Genomic DNA, 20,000 nt, shown 5'->3' with positions numbered 1-20,000 from the left:
TGCGTTAAGGCCACTGTCTAATGTTGCAAATTAATTTTTTTTTACTTTAATTTGTGTTTTCAGGTTGGAATTAACTACCAGCCTCCCACAGTTGTCCCCGGTGGAGACTTGGCCAAAGTTCAACGTGCTGTGTGTATGTTAAGTAACACAACAGCTATCGCAGAGGCCTGGGCACGATTGGATCACAAGTTTGATCTAATGTACGCAAAGCGTGCGTTTGTCCACTGGTACGTGGGTGAGGGTATGGAAGAAGGAGAGTTCTCTGAAGCTCGTGAAGATTTGGCTGCACTGGAGAAGGATTATGAAGAAGTTGGCGTTGATTTTGTTTATACTGAAGGAGAGGAGGAAGAAGGAGACGAGTACTAGAAACTCTATTCCTTTTTATGAATAATCATTGTCTGGAAAGCTGAGTTTTAGATATCGAGTTCGAAAAATAAAGTCATTGTGGTTTGATGTCTTCCATTGTCGTTCTTCACTTCGTTCTCCTTTGGTTTTGTCATTCCTGCTCCTTTTCCGGAACGTTTTACTCTGGGGGAGTGGTTACCTTATAAAGATACTTATATCCCTGACCTTGAGCATGTGCTGTGGCTGCTTTTGACTCGAAAGTCCTTGAAGACTGTTTAGTTTTGTTTGCTTGCATTTCGCGTTCTTGAACATTTTTACTGCGGAATCTCTCAGAACCTAAATCAAGGGTCTCGGAATTATGAAGAAGTCGCACACTATGCGGATGTAAAAAAAATCTACGTTTCTGAGCAAGGAAAGATAGTTTTGACTGCGAGAAAAGTGATGAGAAAAAAGATTGACAGGTTTTGTCCCCTACTCATCTCTTTCTACCCTGTGGATAGCAGAGCAACCATAGTTTAAAAAAAAGATAATTCCTCAGTTTGGGTTATGAGGTCCTAGTCCTTACGTTAAAGTTTTCATGTAAACCAATACGCGAATTGCCGCACTGATGGAATCCGCGTAGAACAAACAAAAATTTTTAGGGAAACCAAAACAAAGAAAATTGCAACAAAGAGGAAAAAAACAGTAAGCGTGTGACAAGTAAGCGATACTCAACGTGAAAGAGCACGAGAAAACAGGCAGCGAAAAACGAGAGCGAGTGACAGCATTAAAGAGCCCGAGTAAAGGGGCGAAGAGCAGCGGAAGAAAGCAAGGACAAGAGAAAAGGTTGAGGAACGCTAATGAAAAACGAAGGAAAGAGCGCAGTCACAAATGCACTTATTTTTAGATACACTTTACCCGCGAAAGTAAACAAAGGGTCGCCACTAAGACCAATCAGGATAAGCCATGTTTTTCAGGGACATGACAACTAATTTCGTGGGAATAGGTACTCTAAATATAGACTCATTTGTGACTGTACTGGGGAGCCCACTGATGCCATAAGAACACTCCTATCTAATTCACTGTTTATACTGATCAGCAGGCTGAACTGGTCGTGTGCATATGGTAAAGAGACCTGTTGTAAGTGAATAGGCCATTTTCGAAACATCAATTATTCAGCTTTATAGTGAGGCCTTCGGGATGACCTTCGGCATCTGTAGCCTAATGGTTTCACGCTTGTCTCCCACCAGATCTTTAATATTCTTCTCGACCACTCTTGAGAAACCTCCAAGGACATCCTCGGTTGATGATGTTGTATTAATGATCTTGTATTCAGGATATCTGTTTGTGAGCTCTAATCGCAGCTGACTGTATTTTGTGGTCTTCTTAAAATATTTTAATTCTCTGTTTTCCAACCATTAGTCATAATAATATGTAGATTTAGCCAAGCCTAATAGCGGAGCTCCCGGGTTTTTACTTGGGCCCGTTAGGGCACCGAGTTATAAAACATGTACTTTTAGATTTCAGTCTTTTTTTTTCCTGTGCAGCCAAATGCACAATAGAAAGCACGTGGCGCTGTTGACGTTGGTTAAAGCAAACCACGTGGTCCAAAGTGCAAAACATCTTCTTGAGCACTGCTTTGTGGTGGACTGCGTTGCTTGGTTTACTGGAGATCGATGTTGCGTTAGGTTTAGTAATCGCTTTCTTCTTGGGGCGCTCAAAATACATACATATACAAAGGCACACGCTTTTCGCGGTAGAGCCACACTAAAAGATGTCGAGTGGCAGATTTGAAACGGGTCGTTCCGCGAACATGTAAGTACGTTATGCTAGTGAAAATGCACGACGCAAGCGAACGCAAGCGCATGAAATTGAACGTTTCATAAGTTTAAAAAACAATATAAATAATGATAATTTTTTCAAAAAGAAATGGATTTTTTCATCTAGTTTGCTATTCAACTAAGTAGAGGTGTATATGTATATGTATATGTATATGTATGTGTGTGTATGGATGTGTGCATGTGTATATATATATTTATTGATGTATTTATTGATTTTTTTTTTTTTGCTTTTTTTTTGCTGCAATGTAATAATGTAATTTTGTTCTTAACGTGAAAAAAAAGTAGAGTATTGCATTGTATTGTTAGTAGAGTAAGTAGCCCGTAATGTAAGTAATGTAATTTTTGTAAGTAATGCTAGTATAATAGAGGATTGGTTTTGTAAGCAACGATAGTATAGTAGAAATAAAAAAATAAAAAAAAAAAGCGAACGCAAGCGTAAGCGCAAGCACAAGAAAAAGGAAAATGTTTTTTCCTTGTGGTTCTGCTTACGTCAACCCATTTTCACTGTGAAATAATCACTCTTATGCTTGCGCTTGTGCTTGCATCACTGATGAAAACTATAAAGATTTGTTGTGTTGCACTGAAGGGCTCATTAGGGACGTAGTAACTGAAGTACATAAATTTTACATATATGCTGCCAAAATTTAATAGAATGACTAGTCAATATGTATGTTGCAGGTCATGTTGTTCCTTAGGTTAATTTGCAACCAAACTACTGTAGTTCATTTTGCTGCAACCTAGGTCAACTTGTTTCAACCTACAATATTGGACAAAACTCGTTGGGAAAATAGGATACACCGCTATAAAATGGTCATACCCTTATTTGTCTGTGTTGTAAAAGATTAACTTCTCCATACTTTCCCCCCTCCCCTTTATCCAGTGTTGGTTAAATAACGGCCAAAGGCTTGCACAGAACTTTGCACCACATTAGCAAGATTGGTACGGGGGAGAGGGGGGGGGGGGAACATGGGCTTCGTTTACTCGTGCATGTTCAATGATGTTCACGTCCGAATTTTTCCCAACAGTTTTGTCCAAGATTGTAGGTCAATTTAGGCCAGGTACATTGTTTTGCCAATACAGAAACAACGTTAACACTGTACAAATGCTACGGTGTACATGTAACATTAGGCCTGAAACTTTTGTTTAGGCCTAAGGTTACAATGTAGCTTTAATGAGTGTTTAACCCTTTGATACCCAAACTAGCCCAAACCCGCCATACTTACATGTAGTATTTTACTCTGTCTAATGCCAGACAATTTTACTCGTCAATGGGGAATCCCCAGGAGTCAATGGGTTAATCACTCACCCATTAACCACTCACTGTCCCATTAACCCTTTGATACCCAAACCGGCCATACTTAGTATTTTACTCGTCAATGGGGAACCCCCAGGAGTTGTTGTAGGTTGAAACAAAATGACCTACTTTGGTTGCAAATTAACCTAAGGAGCAAAAATTAATAACCTGCAACATATATGCTGGTACCTAATAACAACCTCTACCTCCCTCAAAAATTATGTCCTCTTTAACCCATTGACTCCTGGAGTGAGACTTTATAGATTTTACTCTACCTAGCGCCAGATGATTTTACTTGTCAATGCCGACAGTTTAGGAGTCAATGGGTTAAAAGTTAACAACAAAAATAAGCGCAAAAAAAATCACATTTCATTGCCACCTTATAACTGTCCGTAGCAATGCTGCCCTGCCTTCATTGTGAAAGCAAATGATGATCGATGTAGTTGGTAGATCTGTCTTCCATGACCTTGCCTGGCACCTGTAAGTACCAAAAACGTCTTACCAACTTACAAAATGTAGTAGCTGTAGTTTGATTTGCAATAACCATCCATCCCTTTGGTTTTAAACAAGTCACTACCACACATAAATGCAATATGCAATTATTATTACAGAGCTAATAAACTAGTCTGTTCATCTTAAAGTCTTTAATTATTTTTACTGGCAACCAACAAAAAGCTAAGGTGATTGTAATTATCCAATAATAAAATTTAACAAAGCAGAGGTGTCTGATTGAACAATTAACTTGCAAGGTAAAAAAAAGGACAAACACTAAGAATTTTGCAGGGAAGATTGACTACCGTATTGTAGTGTTTGTTGGTCTACCTGTGGTAGACCACATGCATGATGGGATAGGTTTGGAGTGTGTGTAAGAGAAATCGAAGTGTGTGAACGAAGTTGTTATTAAAAGCTGTTGAGATTCGACTTAAGGACCTTCGCGCCAAAATCTTCCTACGGTGAGATTTTCTTCATTTCTCGCCTAGAGTTAGGTCATAAAGTACTTACTCCAAAAATGAAAAAAAAAATGGGGGTCACCGACTTTGTTTCGGAGAAAATGGCAGTGGAAAAATGCCTTAATTTCGAGAAATCGCACATAATAGCGAGATGTAGGCTCATCTGCTCATCCATCGAAAATCATAAAAATAAACTGTTGGAGTGAAAGTTTCCGTGCATAGGTTTTTAGGAGTGAGATTTTTAGATAATTGTATGCCACTAGGGATGTGGTAAACAGTAGAGTTCATCCTCGACGAGCGTTTTCGTAAGCTCTATCCGTTGCAACCACTACCAGAATTCGATGGCACGAGGAAAGAAAATGTTAAAAAAAGATAACTTCTTACGGTGAGAATTTTTTCATTTCATCATATTTTGTAGATAGTAAGTAAAGTAAGTGATTCATGATTAAAAAAATAGGGGTCACCGATGATCTGAACGAGTAAAATCGATGTGATTTTGCAAAGCTCTTGGAAAAGTTCGTTTGTCACGCTTTTGCGTGACCTGTCGGGCAAGGACTGGAACCCAAGAGAGGATCGATCGTTGAAGAGATGAAAGGTTTTTACCGAAAAAAAAACCTTTCTCGAGAATAGCAACAAAGTTTTAAGCAGGGGTCATCTTCATTTGGTTGGTGTTTTGTATAATATCTCTCCATTGCCGTCATGCTCATCCTCTGGAGTGTTTTTTTGTGAAATTCAATCGCTGATTGTTTCCACGGAGGTCCGCACTATTCAAGCGGACGAGGACAAAAATACTGCTCAATTTTCACGAAAGTAAAGGAAAAGAACTTTAAAAACATGCATTCACTTTGAACTTAAGTTCGTAGGGTAATAAAAACATTAAAAAGAAACAGCCCTATTAAATTTACGCAACAGTTCGTCCTCGAGTTTTCCAAACTTTCAGCCACTATTCGATCAGCTACCTTTTCCAGAGCTTTTCCATCCCCCCGCTCACTTCTCTTTGAAGTTTCATGATGATTCGGAAATAAATGTGCCATTCTTTTGCCGGCCTGGAATTTTTTCCTCGGCGTTTTTGTCGCCATGTTATTTTAACTGATGCTTGAAAAATTTGTATGAAAGTCAAGTAGACTAGTGCACGACTGATAAAACCTCGCGAATATCAGTCGTGCAGTAGTCTACTTGACTTTCATAAATATTTTGAATCAATTTTGACTGATCACGATCGTCTCTGATCCAACGCTCTGCAAGACTTATCGTCCACGGGTTTTGCAAAGGTTTTAAAACCTCAACTTCATCAATGCTCGAAGTAATGCGTGACATATTACAGTCGGTTACCTGCGCAGTAACGTTGCACACCAACAATTAGCGCGAACGTCCTTAAATGTGGTAAAAGTATTACACGTATTAACCCGTGTATAAGTCGATCCCCCATTTTTGATGGCAAAAAACACAATTTCTTAATTTCTTTGTTAAATGTTCATGGGACACTAAATCTTGTATTCTTCGATTTCTGGAAATGTGGATACACAAAAAAATCAGGGCCTTAAGCGCTTAATAGTTTTGTTGTTCAGCAGCTGTTGTATATGCGGGCATTTTGGCATTTTGTCCTTGAGTTTCGAAAAAGTTCTCAGAAAATCGAACATGTAAACCTCAAACTCACCTCTTTTGTTGTTTAAGGATAAAGGGCTTTAGAGGATAAGCACAATGCAACATCACAGAAGTAGGAGTCAAGCTTTGAAATAACTTGCGAACGATGCGAAAATGTGCAAGGTTTAATTGGTCCTTGACTTATAATTTCTCAAATGACAAACAAAACAAAACAAAACTCATAAACCAAACAATACGAAGTTTGCAAACGAATTTAAATCTACCAGGTTTGTGTAAAGAATAAAAAACATTCATTACCAACCAGCATTTTCACGCAACACGAGTGAACGATGCTTGCACGCAAACACGAGGTATTGCACCAGGTTACTAAGCCGTTGAACGATCGTGTTTTGTTTGAAGAAACAGAAATGCCTTTTAGAACTTTCCGCCTTTGGAAAACGGAAATTTCCAGTGTTTGTTTCATATTTGTGCTTGTGAGTATCTTCAACATTTAGAGTTGGACAAATCCTTTTTCATTTCAACTGGAATTGCTTAGAAATGTAATTACTTTGTTTTAAGGACACGACCCCACAAGCTTTTTAGCTTCAACTCCTATCGTGTATAAATAAAGATTCTATTCTATTCTATTCTATTCTACATTCGTTTTGAAGTCTTTTGTCATTCATTTTGAAGTCTTTTACGTCGGCTTTTGTCCACTGCGTTCGTTATGCCCAAGACAACATTATCATGGTAAATTTGAATAAATTACTTAGCTGGAACTTGGCTCAAAATCTTTGACCCGTGTATAAGTCGAGGGCGATTTTTGGAGCTTCTTTTGAAGCCATAAAAGGTCGACTTATAAACGGGTAAATACGGTATATTTTTGCCCATTCTGGAATTGCGCAGGGAACTGGGGCGAGTTTCAGATTTGGACCAATCGAAAAATTGACACCGTCACATGAAAGATAACATCAAGATTGGCTGTCTGTCTGAGTTTCACGCTTTTAGGTCGATCAGAGACCAAGTTACCGACTCTTAAGGCTGCATCCCCCAAACCACATAACCTCTTAAATTTTTTTTACGATTTATGTAGTATGAATTCATGAAAATAGGCAAACAAATTGATTTTCACCTCACCTATTTCCAAATAGTAGGTCCTTGACAGGATTTTCCAGTTGTCCCAAATCTGATCAAACTTTTTAAGAGTTTATATGGTTTTGAGGGATGCATCCTCAAAATTAGAGACATTTTGTATGGATCTTTAACTGTGTTTTAAAGTCAGCAACTTGGTCTCTGTTCTACCTAAAAGCATCAAACTTGGACAGGCGGAAATGTTACCTTTCATGTGATGGTGCCAATTTATTGATTGGTTCAAATTTGAAACTCGCCCCAGTTCCCTGCGCAATTCCGGAATGGCCTATATAAATTATAGAACAGTGATTCCTCCAGTTACACATTACAAAAACTCTGCAATGACTTAGTCTGAAGACCTGACATCAGGAACATCTCGGTCAAATGCTGCTTTATCACTTGCTTCCTGATTGTATGCATTACTGGAATAAGCATCACCACCTTTCTTTAAACGTGTCGCAGCTAAGTAGCTTTCAACATCAAAGTCCTTTATTCTTCGGTGGTCATTTTCTTCCGCAATCTTTTTTTCTCTCTGGACATTTTCCTGTGAGGGTTGAACAACCACAAAAAAGTGAACGATAGTAAAAGACTTGTTCGCACTTATATAGATATATATATATATATATATATATATATATATATATATATATGTAACAATTATTCCATGAGCGCGCATTGGATATGAGATGATAGATGGCTAACGAGGTGCGTAGCGCCGAAATTTAATAATCATCTCATATCCAACAAGCACCCCCAAAATATAGAAAACTAGACTACAATAAAAATAAAAAGGCCCAAAAAATCACGCATACGCTTGCCGTGTTTGTAGATCATGGTATAATGGCTCATAATTCATGATGGCTTAGCCAATCAAAACTCTTGAATTGCATTATCCAATGATCCAGTTTTTAATAAATAAATAAATAAATAAATAAATAAATAATATATATATATATATATATATATATATATATATATATATATATTACACCAACTCTTGTTATCAAACCTATGCCAAATTGGTGAGAGGCAAGTGCTCTCACCACTATGCCATCCCTGCTTAGATATATAAAAATATAACAATTTATAATAACCTTGAAAGTACAAGGGCTTAAAATGAACTCATCTCTGAAGCAACGCATTCCCTGAATGAGAACATTCATCACTTTTGTGAAGGTTAGTGGGTTTTCCGTTAGATGCCACTGTGAGGGGATTAACATCTAATAAACAATAAGCCACACTTAATTACTGTGGGTGTTCACTGGATATTACTCTGTTGAAAGATGCACTTATGTTGATTTTTATTGCCCCCACAGTGGCATCATTCCAGGTCAGTATATAGTAAAACAAATGATAAATGATAATATAATATGAGTTAGAGATAACAAGTTAAACCGACGTTTCGGAGTAGACATCACTCCATTATCAAGGTAAAAATGTTCTATGATGCTAAAATTACAGTATTAAAAACGATTGACGCTAAGAATTAACATAATAAGCACGTGCGAAATTGGCTATAAGAATACTTTAGCACGAATGGAATCCGATTGCACATTGAGGCTAGGCTTAAGTGTTCTTATAAATAACATTTCAAACACTAAGCAATCAAATTTGTTTTTACATTTTTTGAGCACCTCAAAGCGTTTAAGCAGGTCCCGAGGGATCGACCCGTGTGCGTTCTTATAGTGTCTGGCAATAGCCGAGGACTGTTGCTTATGTCCCTTTACACGATTGTGTAAATGTCCGCGTGTGTAGCCTACATAACCTTCATCACAAAGGTCACATTGAAATTTATATACAACACACTGCTGATTTATGATCGGCGGCTTTGCCTCTTTCACTTTCAGTTCCTGTTCAATTTTTCTGCTGGTAAATACAGGCTGGATGGTTTTGTTTACTTTCAGGCTCAAATCCTTAAGTTGTTTTTTTACAAATTCTGCTGAGTTTTGGTCTTTAAATGACAAGACTACTCGAACCATGTTATCCGTCTCTTGGGCTGTTGATAAAGGTCGCGGTTGGTCGCAGACCTTTGAGTCAACAAAGCGTTTGATAGTGGAATTTACGAGTTGTTTCGGGTACTTTAGGCGTGAGAAAACTGACTTCAAACGGTCACATTCGTCTGAGAAGTGTGACCAAGAAGAAGATAAACGGTGTGCTCGATCGAGCATAGTTCTCAGCAAGCCATTCTTGTACCGATTGTCAACATTGCTCTGAAAATGCAGAAGGAGACCTGAATTCGTGGGTTTTACGTAGACCTTTGTCTCTATCCGGGGAGATCGATTCAGTAACTGAGTTCCCAGAAATGGCAACATACCATTGCTTTCAGTTTCCATGGTGAATTTTACGGATGAATGTGCAAGGTTTAATGTGTCTAGAAAGCTAGATGCTGCCGCCATATTCGGCATGATGGTCAGGGTGTCGTCTACATATCTTCGATAGAACGAAGGGAGTTTTCCTTGTCGTTCGAGGTTTTCTTCGATTGAGGTCATGAAAACATTAGCGAGCAAGGGGCCAAGGGGAGAACCCATGGCCACACCATCAGTCTGTTCATACAAGGCTCCATTGAATTGGAAAAGTTGTTCTTTTGTAGCTACTCTGAGAAGGTCAACAAGGTCCATTTTCGTCAAATTCAAGTCGTACGTTACGTTAAACCAATTGTTGGTGAAAGCTCTGTTCGCGAGTATCTCTATCGTTTCATCCAAGGGTACGTTTGTGAACAGGGAAGACACATCATACGAAACCAGAATGTCACCGTTTGCTATTTCCATGTTTTGAATTTCGTTCGTAAATTCAAATATGTCAGATACTGTGTACCGATTCAAAGACAACGGCTTAAGTTTAGTGTCAAGCCATTTAGCCAGCGCGTAGTTGTATGTTTGCTTTGCTGATAGAATAGGGCGCATCGCTAAGTTCTCCTTGTGTGTCTTTGGTAAGCCATATAAATGGGCTAATCTGGAGCCTGTAGGGCACACAGTCTCCGCAATGGGCTTGGGCAGAATTCGACGGACAGTAGAGTCTAAATCTTTCTCTTTCTTTAGAAGAGGGTGGTAATAAGTTGGTGGTCTACCTCTACTTGGAGGCCTTTCCAGGGGAACAGGCCGAAATTTACTTGCGTCATTGATGGAAGCTTCAGATAATAGGCGTAAATATTCGGACTTGTCCATTACGACCACTCCCGAACCCTTATCTGGTTTGGTAATGATGATGTCGTCGCGACGCTTCAATTGTTCGATGGCAAGCAGGAGTGTCTTGGGAGGTTTGTGTACTTTGCGCTGGATGTAAATTCCACTATCAAACGCTTTGTTGACTCAAAGGTCTGCGACCAACCGCGACCTTTATCAACAGCCCAAGAGACGGATAACATGGTTCGAGTAGTCTTGTCATTTAAAGACCAAAACTCAGCAGAATTTGTAAAAAAACAACTTAAGGATTTGAGCCTGAAAGTAAACAAAACCATCCAGCCTGTATTTACCAGCAGAAAAATTGAACAGGAACTGAAAGTGAAAGAGGCAAAGCCGCCGATCATAAATCAGCAGTGTGTTGTATATAAATTTCAATGTGACCTTTGTGATGAAGGTTATGTAGGCTACACACGCGGACATTTACACAATCGTGTAAAGGGACATAAGCAACAGTCCTCGGCTATTGCCAGACACTATAAGAACGCACACGGGTCGATCCCTCGGGACCTGCTTAAACGCTTTGAGGTGCTCAAAAAATGTAAAAACAAATTTGATTGCTTAGTGTTTGAAATGTTATTTATAAGAACACTTAAGCCTAGCCTCAATGTGCAATCGGATTCCATTCGTGCTAAAGTATTCTTATAGCCAATTTCGCACGTGCTTATTATGTTAATTCTTAGCGTCAATCGTTTTTAATACTGTAATTTTAGCATCATAGAACATTTTTACCTTGATAATGGAGTGATGTCTACTCCGAAACGTCGGTTTAACTTGTTATCTCTAACTTTTATAGTTTTATGTTTTAAGAAATCTCTTTTAATATAATATGAGTATAGTTTTTATTACCGGATAAATTTTAGGCTTGGGTACTTGGGTACTGATGATGTATGCAGTTGTAAAAATCTTACATGCACTGTATGTAAGCTTAATATTAACCGACACCAATTTGCAGTTTCAATTCTTTCCGGATATTTTATATTCCTAGAGAGTGATTCCTTGTTCAGACTTCCCGACTTACTTACATTGTCTGCATAAGTGCCGTCATTTGGAGTAACTGCAGAATACCCTGCCATTTTGAAGCTGCACCTCTGAAAAGGCTGGATACGCGGATACGCAGTCGAAAGTAGCACCCCTCCCCAAGTAAACTTCTAAGTAGTATGTTGTGAAGTGGATACGCGGATACGCGGATACGCAGTCGAAAATACCACCCCTCCCCAAGTAAACTTCTAAGTAGTATGTTGTGAAGTGGATACGCGGATACGCGGATACGCAGTCGAAAATACCACCCCTCCCCAAGTAAACTTCTAAATATATTGTAAGAACCAAACCGCAAAATTTCGCGAGAATGCTTAGGCCTAATCACTGAAACGAGCGCTTAGGCTTAATCAGTAAACGAGTGCTTTCTTCTTCACAGATCTCGTGAAAAAGTGTAGTTAACCGAAGCGTAAACTGAAAGCTAAAATTCTACGAGAGTGCTTAGGCCTAATCACTGAAGCGAGTGTTTACTAGGCTTAATCAGTAAACGAATGCTTTCTTCTTCACACGATCTCGTGAAAAGTGCAGTTACCCGAACCGCAAAATGAAAGCTAAAATTTTACGAGATTGCTTAGGCCTAATCACTGAAACGAGCGCTTAGGCTTAATCAGTAAACGAGTGCTTTAATTTCTTCTTCACACGATCTCGTGAAAAAGTGTAGTTAACCGAAGCGTAAAATGAAAGCTAAAATTCTACGAGATTGCTTATTAGGCCTAATCACTGAAACGAGCGCTTAGGCTTAATCAGTAAACGAGTGCTTTCTTCTTCACACGATCTCGTGAAAAATTGTAGTTAACCGAAGTGTACAATGAAAGCTAAAATTCTACGAGAGTCCTTTGGCCTAATCACTGAAACAAAGTATTTTTCACTGCGTATCCGCGTATCCACATATCCATGCATATACTACAGAGCATTTTGAAGTATGTTACACGAAGTTGGTATCCAGTTCCCATGTGTGATGTCCGCGTATCCACGTATCCGGGTATCCGTGTTTTCCACTGCGTATCCGCGTATCCGCGTATCCACTTCTCAATATAGTTTAAAGTTTACCTCGGGAGGGGTGGTACTTTCGACTGCGTATCCGCGTATCCAGCCTTTTCAGAGGTGCAGCTTCAAAATGGCGGGGTATTCTGCAGTTAAGCCCGTCATTTATGTTTCCATTGTGCTCATTATTGTCTCGATCTCGAAATGTCCTTTCACCGCCAAGCTCATCCTCTGGTAAAAAGTTATCGATGTCCACGGCCTGTAGTGATTCATCTTTTGTTTCCCTCAAAGGAATTAGAAAATATACCATTCCTCCAATCCATATTGCTACAAGAATGACTAAAATTGTTTTTCTTCGCCTCAATTTCATCGCACTTAAAAACAAACAAACTACCGTGAAAACATTTTCAGCCACACTTGAACTTTGCCGACGTGGAAGCCATTGCTCAGAAAAGGTAACCTGGCCCACTAAAAGACCATGACGATCTGGCACGAGAGCTTTTATCAAATAACGATTCTTTTGATACACCGTAGTTGATTCAGAATTGTTGATACTGCTGCTGGTATGACGTCAACGTGGACCGTATTTGCTGTCATTACTGGACTGCTCTTCATAGCTCACTTGGTAGAGCACTGCACCGGTGTCACAGCGGATCTGGACCGGGATCACAGCGGATTTGGACCCCCGGGTCCAGATCCGTTAGTGGATATGGACTTCCTTTCGCGCATTTTGACCCCCTCCCCCTGAAAATAAGCGTTCTTTTGACTAGGATAATAAAAGTTCCTTTGTAAATTGTTTCTAGTCTTTTCCTCCTTTTTCTCTTTCTTGAAAATTAATACAAGAATTCATGACCGGAAAAGTTTGGTTACAAAAAAGGGAAAAATCTTCTGAAGCCTTGTATTCAAGTAAACTTCTATTAGTGCGTTTTCCAACTAAGTTGGTGTTACTCCAAAAAGTGGCACCTCCTTTGTGAAAGCGCCGCCCATTCTACCCTGGTCCCAGAAGTTTTTCTTGAGCAGCGAGAGAGCCGCGAAGCGGTGAAGACAAGTCGCGAAGCGGCAAGAAGAGAAAAACCTCTAATTATCTTGGACTTGAATGTCACTTTCACGCAGACGCCAGCTGTAAAACGCGTCAAAAGGGACCAAACTTAGCAATCACGCGTCCCCTCGGTATTACCAAAACGAACCAATCATATTGATTTGAGTGTTTGTAAAAATATTAACCAATTCGAGCCTGAGGGTCAGATCCTGACCCTGGCGTCTGCATGAAAGTGAGATTCAAATCCTAGGTAACCAGAGGTTTTTGTCTTCTCGCCGGTAGGTACTTGGCTTCTCTTTTTTATTGTTTCAAATTTTCTTAAACAAGGTATAAAACGTTCAGTAATTATACAATTACCCTAACCTAACCCTGAAGGTTTCACCATGTTTAGATAATTTTAAGCAATAGATAACCACTAAATGACAAAATACACCACCTATCTTCCTTCTCGCCGCTTCGCGACTCGTCTTCACCGCTTCGTCGCTCTCTAGCGGCTCAAGAAAAACCTCTGAGACCAGGGTACGCCCTTTCAAACTATTACTAAAACTTTTGCTGAAACTCAAGTCTGACTTTGCTTTTTCTCCTTATTAGAAAATAAACACGACAATTCAATGACTTCGTAGTGCATGATTCGATAAGTTTCTGTGAGAAAGGTTAAAATTCACATCTACTTTACGAAATGCCGCCGCGAATGCTTTAAGAACCTCCGTTACTGAAAAAATAACTCATCTAAGCCTTTTTCTGGAAGATTTATCCTTTATGGTATCGTTCAGTTTTCACAATACAAAATCTAAGTCTACTTCGATAAACAGTCAAATAAGCTGTAATGGGGGTCCAAAAGCGCGAAGGGGGACTAAACCCGCAAGCGGATTTGTACCAGGGGTACCAAATTCGCTAAGACACCGGCATCTGGGTCAGTTCAAACCCCGTTGGAGCCACCTGAAATTTTCTGGTGTTCTTAAAGCGACAATAGCTTAGATTGTCTGGCTAAGTGCGAGGATCACTCAGTTCTCTCATTCGTCTCTAACCCACACTTCAAATTAACGTCTATCATTTCATTTCATTCAATATCGATTCAATACTATTACAATTAATAATGTGTTATCGTGTTGAGCCAAGGAAAAGCGAACAATCTCTTGGCTGTTACAGCGATTTGTGTAAATTATATCTTCTTATAAAGCTAAGGCTAAGTCTTTCTTAATTTTCTTCTTAATTATTGCGATCTCCTGCAATTTCTATCTTCCCCTTTGGCAGATCTAGGGGGAGAATGCAGGCGCTGCGCACCCCCCCCCTCCACCCCCGCGATGGCCTGCGGATTTCTAATACAACTGATATTCTGCAACAAAAAAACGTCACCAGTCGGCTATCCCATCCTTTAGTGGTTCACCGCCTCCTAAGAAAAATTCTGGATCCGGCCCTGTTTTCCTCTAGGGAGTTAAGCCCTAGCTCTTTATTTGCGAAACTAAATATTTTGAGCTAGAGCCGATACAACGTAAAATCAAATCTACGTTGTATCTGCTCTTGCTCAAAATATTTAGTTTCTCAACTTGTAATTACGCCGATCAGATCAAGCCCCTGATCCAACGTACACCGACAGGAAGATTGTACACAATTGCTTGCTTCAAAACTCTTTATTTGCATATTTTTGGGAACTTTATCTCGCTTTTAGATTCCCTGCTAATTCACTACTTACACAATCCCATAATAAACCTCTTTTACCCCCCCCCCTCCTCCCCACCAAAAAAAAAAAATTGCATAATCATTGCTTGCAAGTTCTCCTGGGACATGGAAATGTCCTCAGGGAAATCAAAAACAATGCCTATGCAAATGTTTTTTTGAGGGGGGAGGGGGGGGGGGGGGGTTAAAGGGGTGTCTTATGAGATTTGTGCAAGTAGTGAATAGAGGTCTCTTCTTTTTGCGTTCGCTGGGTTGAAGAGCACAGAAAAGAGACCTATGCCATTGGTCGAAACTCACTGTGATCCAGCCGCCGCCCACGACCTTGGACAGCACTTTTTAACTTTTAAACCACATGCCCCATGATTTGTTTGTTGATTGTGACTTAAGCCCGCTGTGTCCAGCGCATTCCTTGACAGTAATTCCGCTGTTGTTAAGTGAGCCCACGCAACATAAAGTATTACGTGAGGATTCGGTCGCTAAGTAACCGCGGCACATGTTCAAGACAGTTTTGACCAATGGCAGAGGTGTCTTTTCCCGTACTCGTCAGCCCAGCGGAACGAAAAAGAAAAGAGACCTGTTTGCTAGCAATCTTCCTTTTATCGGATGCCCGACAAAGGTGTCATTCAGTCTGGCAATAAGTTAATTTAGGCATGGGAAAATGTTTCAAACATTTGATCTCAGTTCTAATATGGTGAGCAAATAGCTCAGCCTCACAAGAACGCGCCTCCTTTTTCTGAAAAGCCTCTTAACAGAAAAATCGTCCATATAAGATGCGTATTTTCATCCCAGGTCCAGGCGATTTCATTGCATGCTCCAAACAAAGGTCCTTCTCCTTTGGGTGACCGGGACATGTCAGAAGAACCAGAAGTTTAAAAGTTCTGGACCGACTAACAGTCAGGTGGTTGCTCAGCACTTGTAAATTCTCTCTAAGGCACCTTGCCGTTTATATCCAGATGAGATAAAGGATCGAAACGATTTGGTGAAGATGAAGACATGTGAATGAAAGAATGTTTTCTACGCAAACTTCTTGTTCATCACATTGCATTTAAAGGACGGAAAATTTTGTTGCTAAAGGGCACGTATTCAGAAAGGAAAAAAAGGTATAGTTATGGATCCATTAAGGGTATTTAGCCTTACAATTTACCGAGCTTTAGTGGCCTCTAGTTAAACAACTGATTAATGCTTCAATGCTTTCGGGAGCGGAGTTTAAAACTCTTTGTAAATACTGACTCAAGGGTTTAGGTAATGCGCACGATGCTAGAGGTTTAGAAAGTGCACGTTATGCAGCTGAGGGAAGCAACTCACGCGGCCGTCCTCTGATATTTCGCAGGTCTGTATGAAGTTTTCCATCCACTCCGTTTCATGATAAGTTCTCTTTCTGCAGACATCGTCTCTCTAATGGCAAAGATGCCATAAAATTGGCTGACTGGAAAGGCATACCGGATTCGGGAATTTGGTGATAGAACGCAGCGGAGTGAGACGTGAACATACACAGGTTGGTGAATATGAAAGTGACCGAGAGTTTAAAAGTTATGATGTGGCGAATGACAATGAAGAGTTTAAGGGCTTTCCTATAATCAGATCGGGAAGGCAAATCAAAGCTTTGCCTTAACTTAGATACTTAATCGAGGGGGTGGGAAGGTGGGTACTATTATCCATCATTTCGACACCTTGACTGGGTAGTCCATCTTACGTTTGATCATACCAGCAGAAAATTACACAGTTTGACTTTTTAACATTCAGCGTGAGCTTGTTTGTGTTGAGACAATCTGACACTTGTTGCTGAGTTCGCTGTTGACTGTTTCCTCAAGATATCCTAGGCTTTTATTGACATACCGAGTAAGTTAAAAGTCTTCAGCAATGAGAAAAAAGGATAATTTTGACAAAGACTTGTGAATATGAGAAAAAAATAATGGACCCAGCACAGAACCTTCAGGACTTTCGCAGTAAATCTTGCCATCGAGTGATAATTATTTGGAATCTACTATAGTTACCTGTCTTACCTGAGAGCTACCATGAAGATAAGAAGAAAACCAGTGATTCATTGACAATACTCCTGATGACACAGTGATTAAGTTTGTGAAGCACAATTGAATGGTTTACAGTATCAAAGCCTTTTTTAATCTAAATAGACGCAACAAGTGAGAAATTTTCGCTCCCTGTTATTTTGTATCATACTAAGAATGTCCACAATGGCATGTTGTGTTAAGTGCTGTTCAAGGAAACCGTGATTGCGATTTAAGTAGGATGTCATTTTTGTCAAAAAAAGCCAGGAGGCGATAACACATTAATTTCTCAAATATCTGCCGGATTAAAAATGGATAGCAACGAAACTTTCGCTTGGTTTTATTTGCATGGAAAAACACCTACTCTTGTACAGACATATTTATGATCGTTATCAGCTTGAGGACCAGATATATAGAGGATATTACACGGTGGCGAGAAGATATGAATTTTATGTTCGAGTGGCAAGAAAGAAGGTCGGTTAACGTCGCCCACAATATACCTTGTTTTAGAGGTGATAAGTTTTACAAGCGTTTCATCAAAATAATCCTGAAAGCGTTGGGGGATATGCTGTCCATATATATTAACTTCTTTCCGCTTCGCGTAACGTTGCCGCTAAAGGCGATGCTCGATAAATCTTAAAGCTAAAACAATGTCATTATTATCTTTTGACGTCTCTTAAATAGGCTGTTCACAGCGAAAGAGCTTGCTAAACAATTTTAATGTCTTCTTGGATGATTTTATTAGGAAGTTGAACTAAAACGATCTACTATGAGCTTCTACATATTTTGCTAAAGTTGCAGTAAAAAAGAAAGTAAATAATTTATTTATCATTCCTTACAAGCCTTTTTTTCGTCGCAAAGCCAGCGCGAAGTTATTTGGAAACGACATCAAAGAACGTAACTTATCGCATGTTTGGGTATTAGCTTAGGGAATATTGCCCATCTGTGGAAATCATCAAGAAACAAACCCCTATGATTTTTTTCCCAAGATTTTTATTCGTCATGACTTCCATACATATGCTGAAATGCAACTGAGTTAAATTAGAAAGAAACTGATCCTAATCTACGACAAATCAATTTAAATTAAACTGTTGGAAATCAATAGTTAATCTGCTACCGCCGTTTCTTTTTCCTTTACTGAACCAAGATATATCCCATAGCAGTGATGTGCTTGTGTGTTTTCTCTGGGTTCAGTACCGCCTCGTCTCCACACGTATTGAAATCGTTAGGGTACCCTCCAGTACCAAACCCGATTCTGGAGTCACACGAATTGCAGTCCTTTCCTTGGTTCGCAATGACTCCGATTCGTGCTTTGCACTCAGAAACCTTGACGTTGAAACCCTCTTTGATACAATTACTCGACAGAGCGGCTTTCGGCCCAACCAATTTCATCCACACGTCTCGACCGAGTGCTTTACTGGGGTAATCGCCATCAGTGATCAGTGAGAGCAGGGAATCAGCTCTTTTGTTGCCTAAAGTCAGCAAAGTAAACCTGTTCATCTGGTCGATCTTCATACCGAGGCAGATCTTGGTGAAGGGCGTCATCCAGTAAGTTGGCAACTTTGTCTCCTGCGTGTCGAAGGAACTTTTCCCTGCTCTTATATTGTATCCGTACTGGTTGCTCCAATACAGGGAATCAAAGTGAAAGGTTTTCTGGAATTCAAGATAACAGTATGGCTTAATGAGAAGAAATAAAAGGACTGAGACTTGACAATCTGACTAATCAGATTTAGGAATGAAAAATACCTATGCTCCATCGATCTTCATGACTGGTGTCCACCCCCCTTTTCCGCATCCAAAGTTTCCCATTTGACAAAAAACAGACACCTTAAGATGCCCCAACGTCAGGTTGTACACACCACTCTCAAGCGACCTGAGAAAAAATTAAGATCAGAAAAACAAGAAAAAGTTAGTACAGACTTTTCTACTAGAATGTGGTGTGCTTACGGCTTAGTACCTACAATATTTAGGTGGCGAAAACGCCACAATTTGGTGAGTACCCTCTGTTTGACACAGTGTGACATCACCAACCCCCCACCTTTGAAAAATCCTGGCTACGCCCTTGCAAAGAGATAGGTTCAAAATGTGAGCAAGAAAATAATTATAATAATGAATTCAAATACCGCTAAATCGACTATTTCTCCATAGCGCTTTACAAGAGTACTAGTAAGTAAGTTATAATAAAAAATTAAAACTTAAAAAGAGGCAACTTTAAATAATTGTCTTCAAGTTCCTTTTAAATTTTGTCAAGGAATTAGAAATCAAATTAAAAATTTGACAGAAACTAACAAGAGCTTAGATTAAAGCGCTTGACCTTTTTTATGTCAACTACATTAACGTTTCTTTTTAAGTTTCCCTGATGTAATGGCCCAAGTCAAAGAATTTTTCCCTGATAGTAATTTACATAGGGATCGTTTCAACCTTTTTTTTACAAAAGAAAGTATTTTGTATAAAGAGCCCATGTGAGTATACGAATTAACAATGAGCTGAAATCTCGGTATTTTGTCTATGCAGGGTGGGTATTCACGCTCAGAAACGTCGGATATCAGGGCGGGATCGTTTCCCGAGACAGCAACTGATATCGAACCTGTAGTCAGAAAGAAAATACGTCAAGTTGGTAAGGTCTCGATGGTGATGCATTTCTTAGCTTTGCCAACTTACGGTTGTCTTGCAAGAAGTTCCTGACAAGAAGACGCAACTGTAAAAAAATTAACACAACCCTTCATTTAAAACTTTACTTTTTTTTACTTTTTGACAAGAGGGCTCCGCGAAAAGTAAAATATTTTGTCAAACTTACCAGGCATTTGAACAGGCCGCGGTAAGCTGGGTCGACACGAACAAGTATCTTGGACCTGCGCAGCAAGTTTTTTCAAGTTTGTTGTCAACTTCGCCATGGTAACTAAGAGAATGTACAGCGTTAGAAAAAAATTAAAAAATACGTGAAAAAATTACT

General features: G+C 39.5%; 2 protein-coding genes and 1 pseudogene across 2 annotated transcripts in view; 1 reads left to right on the top strand and 2 right to left on the bottom strand.

Annotated features, from left to right (window-relative positions):
• Positions 1–453, top strand: part of LOC138027925 (tubulin alpha-1 chain-like) — an 11,423-nt gene extending 10,970 nt beyond the window's left edge. Inside the window, exon 6 of the mRNA XM_068875544.1 lies at positions 64–453. Coding sequence (XP_068731645.1) covers positions 64–366 — 303 coding nt within the window. The 3' untranslated portion in view covers positions 367–453. The remainder of the gene's footprint in view (positions 1–63) is intronic.
• Positions 454–8,561: 8,108 nt separating this feature from the next.
• Positions 8,562–10,381, bottom strand: LOC138026830 (uncharacterized). The gene has a single exon (XM_068874286.1). It carries the CDS (start codon positions 10,286–10,288, stop codon positions 8,639–8,641), a length of 1,650 nt encoding a protein of 549 aa, XP_068730387.1. The 5' UTR covers positions 10,289–10,381; the 3' UTR covers positions 8,562–8,638.
• A 7,800-nt stretch (positions 10,382–18,181) lies between these two features.
• On the bottom strand, positions 18,182–19,941 carry LOC138025875 (uncharacterized skeletal organic matrix protein 5-like; annotated as a pseudogene).
• Between the last annotated feature and the right edge of the window lie 59 nt (positions 19,942–20,000).

This window comes from Montipora capricornis, chromosome 12 (assembly GCF_036669925.1).
Source record: "Montipora capricornis isolate CH-2021 chromosome 12, ASM3666992v2, whole genome shotgun sequence".
NCBI classification, from domain to species: domain Eukaryota; kingdom Metazoa; phylum Cnidaria; class Anthozoa; order Scleractinia; family Acroporidae; genus Montipora; species Montipora capricornis.
Note: the sequence above shows the minus strand (reverse complement) of the source record. Positions and strands in the feature narration are given on the sequence as shown.